We start from the raw sequence: 12175 nt of genomic DNA, 5'->3' as shown, positions 1-12175 counted from the left end.
TCTTAGATATGACACCAAAAACACAAGCAACAAAAGAGAAAATAAATAAATTGGATTTCATCCAAATTAAAAACTTTCGTGCATCAAAGAACATTCCCAAGAAAGTGAAAAGATAGCCTATAGAACAGGAGAAAATATTTGAAAATCATGTATTTAATAAGGATTTATACTCAGAATATATAAAGCATTCCTACAACTCAACAACAAAAAACCAACAACCTAATTAAAAAACGGACAAAGGACTTAAACAGACAATTCTCTAAAGAAGACATACAAATAGCCAATAAGCACGTGAAAAGATGCTCGACATCATTAGTTATTAGAGAAATGCAAATCAAAACCACAATAAGATACCACTTCACACCCACTAGGATGGAGTATCAAAAAAAGGGAAAATAGCAAGTGTTGGTGAAGATGTGGAGAAACTCGAACACTCACACATTCCTGGTGAGAATGTAAAATGGTGCAGCTGTAGAGAACAGTTTGGTAGTTCCTCAAAAAGTTAAACACAGAATTACCTTAGGACCCAGCAATTCCACTTCTAGGTACATATCCAAAAGAACTGAAAGCAGGGACTCAACAGATACTTGTACACCAATGTTCACTGGAGCACTGTTCACTATAGCCAAAAGATTAAAACTACCCAAACGTTTATCAACAGACGAAGGGATAAACAAAATGTGCTATGTATACCAAACCAAGCCCACTGTCATCAAGTGGATTCTGGCTCACAGTAGTCGTACAGGACAGAGTAAAACTGTCCCATATGTTTCCAAGGCTGTAATCTCTTCTTCTTTTTTTTTTAATTGTGCTTTAAGTCAAAGTTTACAATTCAAGTTAGGTTCTCGTACAAAACTTTATACATACACTGTTATGTGACCCCAGTTGCTCTCCCTACAGTGTAACAGCACGCTCCTCCTTTCCACCCTGGATTTCCCGTGTCCATTCAACCAGCTCCTGTCCTTCTCTGTCTTCTCATCTCGCCTCCAGACAGGAGCTGCCCATTAGTCTCACACACCTACTTGAGCAAAGAGGCAAACTCTTACAAGAATCATTTTATATCCCATAGTCCAGTCTAATCTTTGTCTGAAGATTGGCTTCGGGAATGGTTTTAGTTTTGGGCTAACAGAGAGTCTGGGGGCCATGTCTTCTGGGGTCCCTCCAGTCTCAGTCAGACCATTAAGTCTGGTCTTTTTACTAGATTTTGAGTTCTGCACCCCACTTTTCTCCTGCTCCAACACGGACTGTCTTGTGTTCCCGGTCAGGGCGGTCACTGGTGTAGCCAGGCACCATCTAGTTCTTCTGGTTTCAGGCTAATGGTGTGTCTCTGGTTTATGTGGCCCTTTCTGTCTCTTGGGCTAATATTTTCCTTGTGTCTTTGGTGTTCTTCATTCTCCTTCACTCCAGGTGGGTTGGGACCAATTGATGCATCTCAGATGGCTGCTCGCTAGCTTTTAAGACCACAGATGCCACTCACCAAACTTGGATGCAGAACATTTTCTTAATAAACTTTGTTATGCCAACTGACCTAGATGTCCCCTGAAACCATGCCCCCGGATCCCCACCCCTGCTACTCTGTCCCTCAAAGTGTTTGGTTGTATTCAGGAAACTTCTTAGCTTTTGGTTTAGTCCAGTTGTGCTGACTTCCCCTGTAGTATGTGTTGTCCTTCCCTTCACCTAAGATAATTCTTGTCTACTATCTAGTTAGTGACTACCCCCTCCCTCCCTCCCTATCCTTGTAACCATCAAAGAATGTTTTCTTCTGTGTTTAAATCTTTTCTTGAGTTCTTATAATAGTGGTCTTATATTTGTCCTTTTGGGACTGACTAAATCACTCAGCACAGTGCCTTCCAGATTCCTCCGTGTTATGTTTCACAAATTCATCATTGTGTGAATGCACCATAATTTGTTTACCCATTCATCCGCTGATGGGCACCTAGGTTGTTTCCATCTTTTTGCTATGGTGAACGGTGCTGTAATGAACATGGGTGTGCATATACCTACTCGTGACAGCTCTTATTTCTCTAGGATATATTCCAAGGAGTAGGACTGCTGGATCGTATGGTACTTCTATTTCCAGCTTTTTAAGGAAGTGCCAAATTAATTTTCAAAGTGGTTGTACCATTTTACATTCCCACCAGCAGTGTATAAGCGTTCGTCTCTCCATGACCACTTCAACACTTATTGTGTTTTTTGGTTTAATGCTAGCCTTGTTGGGGTTAGATGGTATCTCACTGTAGTTTTCATTTGCATTTCTCTAATGGCTAATGATCGTGAGCATTTCCTCACATGTCTGTTAGCTGTAATCTCTAAGGAAGCAGACTGATGGTATCTTTTTCCCGCAGAGCACCTGGTGGGTTCGAACCACTGACCTTTTGGTTAGCAGCCGAGTGCTTCAACCACTGGGCCACCAGGGCTCCTGGTATAAATAGAATGGCGTATTATTCAGTCATAAAGAGAAATGAAGTCCTGATACATGGTATAACATGGATGAACCTTGAGTGAAATAAGCCAGACACAAAGGACAAGTATTGTATGATTTACTCATATGAAATATCTAGAATAGGCAAATGCACAGAGACAAAAAGTAGATCAGAAGTTACAGGGGGCTGGAGGGAAGAGGTAATGAAAAGTTATTTCTTTATGGGTATGATGTTTGTGGTGATAAAAAAGTTCTGGAAATAGATAGTGGGACAGTTGCATAACATTGTGAATGTAATTCATGTCGTTGAATTGTGTACTTCAAAAATGGTTAAAACACACATTTTATGTTATACATATTTTACTGTCATGAAAATTTTTTTCTTTTTTCTTTTTTGTTTATTGTGCTTTAAGTGAAAGTTTACAGTTCAAGTCAGTTTCTCATACAAAAATTTATACACACACTGTAATGTGACCCTAGTTGCTCTCCCTACAATGTGATAAGCACACTCCTCCTTTCCACCCAGGATTTCCCGTGTTCATTCAACCACTCCTGTCCCTTTCTGCCTTCTCATTTCGCCTCTGGACAGGAGCTGTCCATTTAGTCTCACGTATCTACTTCAGCTAAGAAGCAGACTCTTTACGAGTATCATTTTATGTCTTATAGTCCACTCTAATCTTAACAGTTAGCTTCAGGAATGGTTTTAGTTTTGGGCTAACAGAAAGTCCAGGGGCCATGTCTTCCAGGGTCCCTCTGGTCTCCGTCAGACCATTAAGCCTGGTCTTTTTCCTAGAATTTGAGTTTTGCACCCTACTTTTCTCCTGCTCTGTCCACCATGAAATTTTTTTTAAAGCGGAACAATCAAAGGAAACAGAGAACAAAACTTTGTTATAGTGAAACAGATTTGTACATGCAGACTAAAATGGCTTACTGTGTGCCAATAAAAAAAACAAAACAATAAAACCACACCTAGAAAAACCCAGGAAGTTTTCTGAAATACAAATACTGAAAAAAAAAATTTCTATCAGTATCCAGACAGAAAAAATAAGCTATCTAGTAAGTAACAAACAGCAATAAAATCAGGCTAGCCTCAAATGCTTCCACTTTAACAAACAAAGGAGCTAAATATTCAAATGGCCCGTAGGCACATTAAAAATTACTTGAGATCATTGATCATCAGGGAATGCCAATTAGAACCACAATCAGATACTACTACAGACCCACGAGAAGGGCTAAAATTAAAAAGACTGACAACATCAAATGTAGGCAATATGGAGCAACCAGATATGGAGCAACCAGAACTCTCATAAACTGCCAATGAGAATACAAAATGGGACAATCACTTTGGAAAGTGGTTTGGCAGTTTCTCATAAAGTTTTTTGACTGAGCAATTTTCTGCTCAAGAGAAATGAAAACGTATGTCTACAAAATGACTTGTACAAACATGTTTAGCAAGCTCTATTTATGACAGCCAAAAGCTGGACACAACCCAAATGTTCATGAACAAGAGAACAGATAAACTGTGGTATAATGATACAATGTAACAGTATTCATGCAACATACAACTGATACATGCAACATGCAAAATGATACATGAAACAACATGGATTAATCTTTAAAATATCTTAAATGAAGAAAACTTTACAGAAAAGTGTCCATGCTGTGTGACTCCATTTTTATGAAATTCTATGACAGGCAAAATTAATTTAAGGTGAAACAATGAGAACAATGGTTGCCTTGGCAGCGGGGGAGTGTAGTGACTGGGAAGCGGCATGAGGGAACTTTCTGAGAAGATGGAAATGTTCTTTATCTTGGTAGGAGTGTGAGTTTGTGCATTTCGATGTGTGTTTTACCTCAAAAAAAGGTCCTATAAAAATAACAATCAACTAGGGAAGTGGGGAGAGTGGGAAGGTGTGGATCCACAAGAACGGCAGGATGTTGACAGCTGCTGAAGCTGGGATATGGGAGTATAGTGTACATACGCTATCCTGTTTAAACTTTATAAGTTTAGAATTTTCCATAATAAAAAGATTTTTAAATTGTGTAGAGAAACCATCCAACAGACTTCTGAACGCAATATGCTTACCAAACAGGCCACAGCGATGGCAGGTTGTGGACCGAAGAGGAGTTCCTAAGGAGTTGAAGAGCGCCGGATTGCTTATGGACAAGGAATTCTCAACCAACTTGTGTACTTTTTTTGACTTTGTAGGAGGCACATTATTGCTAGGCTTCTATTAAGAAAAAAGAAGAATAGTATTAACACTTAGTCATAACTTCTAAAAAAAAAATGACTAGATTTGGAACTTCTGCTTCTGGGAAGATAAAACATACATATCCCTATTCTTCCCATTAAGTACAATGAAAAACCCTGGACTTATATATAAAACAAACATGAGGGCAGAAAGAAGGCAGACTTACTAGGGACATCTTGGGACCCAAAAAACAACATGGCAGTGAGTTCCCTGCATTTTCTTTTTGTCCCAGACTGGGTGCTGGGGAAGCAGGCAACCTGGAAATGTCAGAAGGTGCACACAATAAAATCCTCAACAAAAAGCCTGGTCTCTTTAGCCAAAGGACCAGGAAAGGGGAGGCCTAGCAAGACAGAAAACTCGCAGATAAGAACTGCCATATTCCAGCCAAATGCTGCAGGAAAAAACCACAGCCCCACCCCCACTAGCAAAGACAGAGTGGTGAGCCTAGACTTGCACTCCCACCAGGCTACAAGGTACTCAACTCTGCCACTGATATGGTGTCAGAGAAGTTGGACTGAGTAGGGAGCCAGGGCCCCGTCCTTAGGGTAATTAAGCCTCCCCTCCTCCAGGAAAGATCTTGTTAAGAGCATGAAAAGACAAGCCACAAAGAGAAAAAATATTTGCAAACCACATATTTGACAAAGGACTAGTATCTAGAACCGATAAAGAATCTTCAAAACTCAACAATTAAAAAAAATTAGAAAATGGGCAAAAGACATAAAGAAATATTTCAAAAAAGAGAATACACAGATGGTAAATGAACACATGAAAGATGTTTAACATCATTAGCCATTACAGAAATGCAAATTAAAACCACAATGAAATATCACTACACACATATGAGAATTGGGTAAAATACCAAACACCACCAAATGCTGGCTAGGATGCAAAGAAATTGGATCACTCATAATTAATGATGGGAATGCAAAACAGTACAGCCACCTTGGCAGTTTCTTAAAAAAAATCTAAACATGAACTGTAATGGGGCTCAGTAATTGCATCCCTGGACATTTATCCTACAGCAATAAAAACTTTGTTGTTGTTGTTAGGTGCCATCGAGTCAGTTTCAACTCGTAACAACCATATGTACCACAGAACGAAACAGTGCCTGGTCCTGCGCCATCCTCGAGACCGTTGCAGTGCTGGAGTCCACTGCTGCAGCCACTGTGTCAATCCATCTTGTTGAAGGTCTTCCTCTTTTTCACTGATCCTCTACCAAGCACGATGTCCTTCTCTAGGGACTGGTCCCTTCTGATAACATGTCCGAAGTACGTAAGACAAAGTCTCGTGTATCATCGCTTCTAAAGAGCATCCTGGCTGTACTTCTTCCAAGACAGACTTGTCTGTTCTTTTGGCAGTCCACGGTATATTCAATATTCTTCACCAACATCATAATTCAAAGGCATTAATCCTTCTTCAGTCTTCCTTATTCATTGTCCAACTTTCACAGGCATAAGAGGCGACTGAAAACACAATGACCCAAGCCAATCACCAGTAACTATCAATGCATCTTGATTGCATGTTGGATCAATTTCAGACTGCAGAAGGTGGTAAAAATCTTCAATTTCTTCATCTTTGGCCTTAGTGGTTGGTATGTACAACTAAATGATAGTTGTATTAACTGGTCTTCCTTGTTGTTGTTGCTGTGTGCCGTCCAGTCGATTCCGACTCACAGTGACCCTACAGGACAGAGCAGAACTTCCCCACAGGGTTTCCAAGGAGCAGCTGGTGGATTCGAACTGCCAACCTTTGGTTAGCAGCCTGAGCTCTTAACCACTTTGCCACCAGGGCTCCAGTCTTCTTTGCAGGCGTATGGATATTATCCTATCACTGACAGCGCTGTACTTCAGGCTAGATCTTAAAATGTTCTTTTTAACGATGAATGCAACGCCACTGCTCTTCAATTTGTCATTCCTGGCACAGTAGGCCATATGACTGTCCAATTCAAAATGGCCAATACCAGTCCATTTCAGCTCTCTAATGCCTAGGATATCAATGTTTATGCATTCCATTTTGTTTTTGATGATTTCCAATTTTTCTAGACTCATACTTCATACATTCCATATTCCAATTATTAATGGATGTTTGTAGTTGTTTCATTTTTAGTCATGCCATATCAGCAAACGAAGGCCCCAAAAGCTTGACTCCATCCACATTATTAAGGTCAACTCTACTTTGAAGAAGCAGCTCTTCCCCAGTCGTATTCTGAGTGCCTTCCCACCTAAGGGACTCATCTTCCGGCACTACATCAGACAATGTTCTATTGCTATTCATAAGGTTTTCACTGGCTAATTTTTTTCAGAAATAGACCACTACGTCCTTCCCAGTCCATCTTAGTCTGGAAGCTCAGCTGAAACCTGTCCACCATGGGTGACTCTGCTGGTATTTGAATACCGGTGGCATAGCTTCCAGCATCAAAGCAACACTCAAGCCGCCACAGTACGACAAGCTGACAAACATGTAGGGAATAAAAACTTATGTTCTCACATGAATATAACAGTTTTATTCGTAAGAGTCAAAAACTGGAAACAACCCAGATGTATTTCAATGGGTGAATGGTTAAACAAACTGTGGTACGTCCATACCACGGAATACTACTCAACCATAAAAAGGATTGAAGCACAGATACCTGCAACAAACAAGGTGAATCTCTAGAGATTATACTGAGTGAAAAAAGCCTATAATCAAGAGGCAACTTTCTTGAAATGATAAAACTGACTAGCGGTTACCAGGGGTTAAGGAGGAAGTAATGGCAGAAGGCAAGTGGATGTGGCCATAAAAAGGCAACGTAAGGGATCCTGGTAGGGATAGAAATGTTCTCTATCTTCATTCTCTCCATACCCTTGCTTACCAAACTATTGTTCTTCAGGATGTTACCATTAGAGGAAAATAGGTAAAAGGTACAAGGGATCTCTCTGTATTATTTCCTATAATTGCATGTCAATCTACAAAAAGAGAAAGTGTAATTTAAAAAAAAAAAGGTACTAGATCAAGAATGAGGAAATTTAATCTTGACTGATATTAGCAAAGTGAATAATTCTTTATTAAAGCAATACAAAAATATGTTTGAAACAGTGGCATCACTAGGGTTGGTATCACCCAGTACAGTAACTCATGGTTGTCACCCACCCCCACAGACCTCCTCCCGTACTGACCATACAGACTCCTTAGTAATGTTTTTTGTACTACTGTTACTTGTAAATCATAATTCCTGTATATCATTCCTTCTTTTCCTTTAATTACTAATTCATTCTCAAAAAAGTTATCGATATAGGTTACAAATACTAATTACCACAACAGTGTAGCTAAAACACCAGAAAACTTGACAAAATCAGCAAGGAAAACAACAGTGTGCGCTTGTAGCCTATGCAGATGAAACCACATGATTCAAAGTGCCACTGTAACTGGGTTATAATGACAGCTCTGACTGGAGTGCATCAGAAGGTTCAAAGAGTAATGGCATAGAGTTTTAGCCTTGTAGGTATATTGACACATGTAAGCTGGGCTTGCGAAAAATGTATCTGTTGATATACTACCAAAAAAAGCCCAGATGCCCGTTACTGTCCAATCGACTCCAACTTAGAGCAACTCTATAGGACAGAGTACAACTACCCATACAGTTTCCAACGAACAGCTGGTGTATTCGAACTGCTGACCTTTTGGTTAGCAGCTATAGCTCTTAACCACTATGCCACCAGGGTTTCCATAATTAACTACAGGAATATTTTTATAGACCAGTCATTTTGGTATCACCCCCTCTTACAGTGTCAGCTGGTACAGTCCACACCCCCACATACCCCTAGTGACACACACACACAGTTTTAAAAAAAACAGATAACTTACAGAGTTTACGTCTTTGGGTGGTGAATTATTTCCAACAGTTAATGGTGATACTGAATTTCCTGGAGAAGAAAAACATTATTTTTAATAAAAGTCAAATATTTCTTGTATTCCTAAAAATGCAAAGTACCATAATTCATATTCAAATAATAGGGTTATACCATAATAGCCCTATATCTATGCCACTAATAAGCAGTGTTTTATTTTTCCCATATGGAAAATACACGCTTGTGCTAAAATTTCAGCCTTGACTGCTGCTCCTCGCATTATGAACTCTTCTCCATTCACTAAGGCAACAATTATTCAATTTCTTATTTGGACTCAGGACCTCCTGACACTTAAAATTATTGAGGACCCCCAAGAACTTTTGCTTATATGGCTTAAATCTATCAATATTTACCATATTAGAAATTAAAATGAAGAATTAAAAAATATTTACTCATTTAAAGAAGACCTGGTGGCGCAGTGGTTAAGCATTCAGCTGCTAACCAAAAGGCTGGCAGTTTGAATCCACCAGCCACTCCTTGGAAACCCTACGGGGCAGCTCTAGTCTGTCTTACAGGTTTCTATGAATCGGAATCGACTTGATGGCAATGGGTTTGGTTTTGGGTTTATTCATTTAAAAATAATAATAAAAACATTACATGTTCATATAACTTTTTTTTAATGAAAAACTTAACTATATTTTCTAGAACAAAAAAAATAGCAAGAAGAGTGGCACTGTTTTGCATTTCTGCTATCTCTTTTCACAGTTTGGCTAAACAGAAGACAGCTGGATTCATATATCTGCTTTTGCAGTCAATCTGCTGTGGTAAGTTGTTTTGGTAGAAGCACCTAAAGACAATCAGGCCGCACACAAATATGTAGTTGCAAAAAGGAAAAGGATTTAATGGCCTCAGATACTTGTGGATATTCTCTTTTGATATCACGCTGAAAATCCAAGTGGTAATTTCTTAAGGGTTAGCTGCAATGTGGAACCTAAAGCCTAATCAATGAACTTTTCACACTGTTACATTAAATCCATTGGTTTCTCTTGCCCTCTGAATGGATTTTTACCCATGTATGATTGTGCAACATCATGCACTGGTTACTTGGAAAACATGGTTCACTGAGTTGTCCAAAGCTTCCAAATGTCAACACATTTCATTACACAATATTGAAAAAGCCTATTTGTTAGTTATCACCACCCACCTTATCAGAAAAACCTAAGTATTAGGAAGCTAAGCTGTCCAGCTCAGAGTGCGGATACAAGTTTTCTGAAAATCTAATTTTTGTTTGAAAGCTTGAATTTTACACTGTTGGCTGCTTTCCTTCAAGTGACAGGCTTACTTTCTTCATCTCCAAGAAAATGCCTGCCAGACAGCCAAGACTGAATAACCATAACTTTTATCATTCTTTTCAAGTAGAAATGATGTTCCAAGAAGAGCCTTTCTGTTCGGCTCACAACTCAAACCCATGTTCTTCCTCAAGATAACAGTTATGCTTCCATACGCAGCAGAAATATTCCCATTTTATACACAACATTAAACATATATGTATATAAGAGTTGACATTTAATAAAATTAGTAATTTTTACTGCTTGATAAAGAGCATTCTTAAGTAAAACTGGCATTTTGGCTTCTGTTTTGTTTTCACTGCAAGTGTGTGAAAAATTCAGCAACTGCTGGCTTAGTCTGGCATCCCTGCCTTGAGTTGAGCTAGGGCACTATCAGTTTACCCACCCTTGCTTGGGCACCACCAGTGTAAAGTCAACACAGCGAAACAGGTAAATAATGTTTTAATAGTTTACTTCAGATACACTGACAGGGGCTAAATTCTACCAGGTTCTAGGGTTCTCACAGCAGGTCTCTAGAATTAAAACTAAAGGAATTACTCAAAAAAAAAAATCAAATGAAACAGGTTAATGTCTTAGATATATCTACTATTATATGCATAAGTAGTATACCATGAATATACCATGGACTGTCAAAAGAACGAACAAATCTGTCTTGGAAGAAGTACAACCAGAATGCTCTGCAGGAGCAAGGATGGTGAGACTACGTCTTACATATTTTGGACATGTTGTCAGGAGGGATCAGCCCCCGGAGAAGGACATCACGCTTGGTAAAGGGTCAGTGAAAAAGAGGAAGACCCTCAATGAGATGGAATGACACAGTGACTGCAACAATGGGTTCAAGCATAACGACGACTGTGAGGATGGTGCAGGACCGGACAGTGTTTTGTTCTGTAGTGCACAGGGTTGCTATGAGTCGGAACTAACTTGATGGCACCTAACAACAACAACAACATATGCATAAGGAGCCCTGGTGGAGCAGTGGTTAAGAGCTTGGCTGCTAACCAAAAGGTTAGCAGTTTGAATTCACCAGCCGCTCCTTGGAAACCCTATGGGGCAGTTCAACTCTATCCTATAGGGTTGCTATGAGTTGGAATTGACTCGATGACAATTTTTTTTTTTTTGTATATGCATAAAGGAGCCCTAGTGGCACAGTGGTTAAGAGCTCGGCTGCTAACCAAAATGTCAGCAGTTGGAATCTACTAGCTGCTCCTTGGAAACCCTATGGGGCAGTTCTACTCTGTCCCATAGAGTCACTATGAGTTGGAATTGACTTGACAGCAACGGGTTTGGTTTTATATGCATAAAGGAGCCCTGGTGGTGCAGTGGTTAGGTGCTCAGCTGCTAACCCACCAGGCGCTCTGTGGGAGAAAGATGCAGCAGTCTGCTTCCTTGAAGAATACAGCCTTGGAAGCCCTATGGGACAGTTCTACTCTGTCTTGAGTCATAAAATTTGCATGGTATTTTTAAGATATGGCCAGTCTTTAGAATATCCATGAAAAGCCAGGGTTTTCCCATTTTACATTCCTAGTCTGATTATCTGATTGTGGAAAAACAGCTCATGTGAAGATAATTCTCTCCTCAGGCGTTTTCTTGAAGATGAAAAGTGAGCCTGTCACTTCAAGAAAAGCAGATATTCTCTCCCCAGGAATCCTTTCTGTGATCAATCAAGACAAAAGTAGCTACTTGATAGAAGGTTTTTCCTTTTAAGTCAATATTCAAATAACAAATACTGTTAGGTAGTCATTTAGCTGTTCAATAGCTAGTAACAACTAGCCCATTGCTGTGTACTTATATGTAAGTCTGATAAGTCACCAAAACCATCAGAACCAAGAAGTAGAAAGGCCTGCAGTTTTCACTCACCTGTTGGCAATGTCTTCCTGTCTCCTTTGGATCCAGTCACTTCTCCATTGATGCCATTAGGGTTTGAAGATACAGAATTATCTTCCTGACTAGCCAAGTACTGTTTGGTTTGCTCACAAAGCAAAAAATTGTTCTTTCTATTTCCATTCTCTGGGCTTTTCAACCTGAAATTAGGATGATTAGGATGTCCTCCAGGACTTCTTAAAGAATCACGTAGTGGAAGCTTGTTTTCTTTTTTCTCAAAATTAAATGGCTCTGTCATTTTACAAGTAGATGCTTCTGGATTATTTCTTGACATCACATTAACTGGTAATTTAACACTTATGGAAGTCTAAGGAAAGAAATGTATTTAAAAGACAACTTTTAATTACAAAAATAGAAGAACAGCAGGCCCAGGTGATTTCTTTCAAATATTTGTGTAACAGATAATTCCTATGAACTATTCCAAAGCAGACATTCCATGAT

General features: G+C 39.3%; 1 protein-coding gene across 1 annotated transcript in view; it reads right to left on the bottom strand.

Annotated features, from left to right (window-relative positions):
• The window catches only part of TDRD1 (tudor domain containing 1), a 52202-nt gene extending 40230 nt beyond the window's left edge, over positions 1-11972 (bottom strand). The window contains exons 1-3 of the mRNA XM_023729892.1: positions 11711-11972; positions 8518-8576; positions 4509-4653 (exon numbers count right to left, since the gene is read on the bottom strand). Coding sequence (XP_023585660.1) covers positions 4509-4653; positions 8518-8576; positions 11711-11972 — 466 coding nt within the window. The remainder of the gene's footprint in view (positions 1-4508; positions 4654-8517; positions 8577-11710) is intronic.
• Between the last annotated feature and the right edge of the window lie 203 nt (positions 11973-12175).

Source organism: Trichechus manatus, unplaced genomic scaffold, assembly GCF_000243295.1.
Source record: "Trichechus manatus latirostris isolate Lorelei unplaced genomic scaffold, TriManLat1.0 scaffold00031, whole genome shotgun sequence".
NCBI lineage: Eukaryota > Metazoa > Chordata > Mammalia > Sirenia > Trichechidae > Trichechus > Trichechus manatus.
The sequence above is the reverse complement of the archived record's forward strand: the minus strand, read 5'-3'. Positions and strand labels throughout refer to the sequence as shown.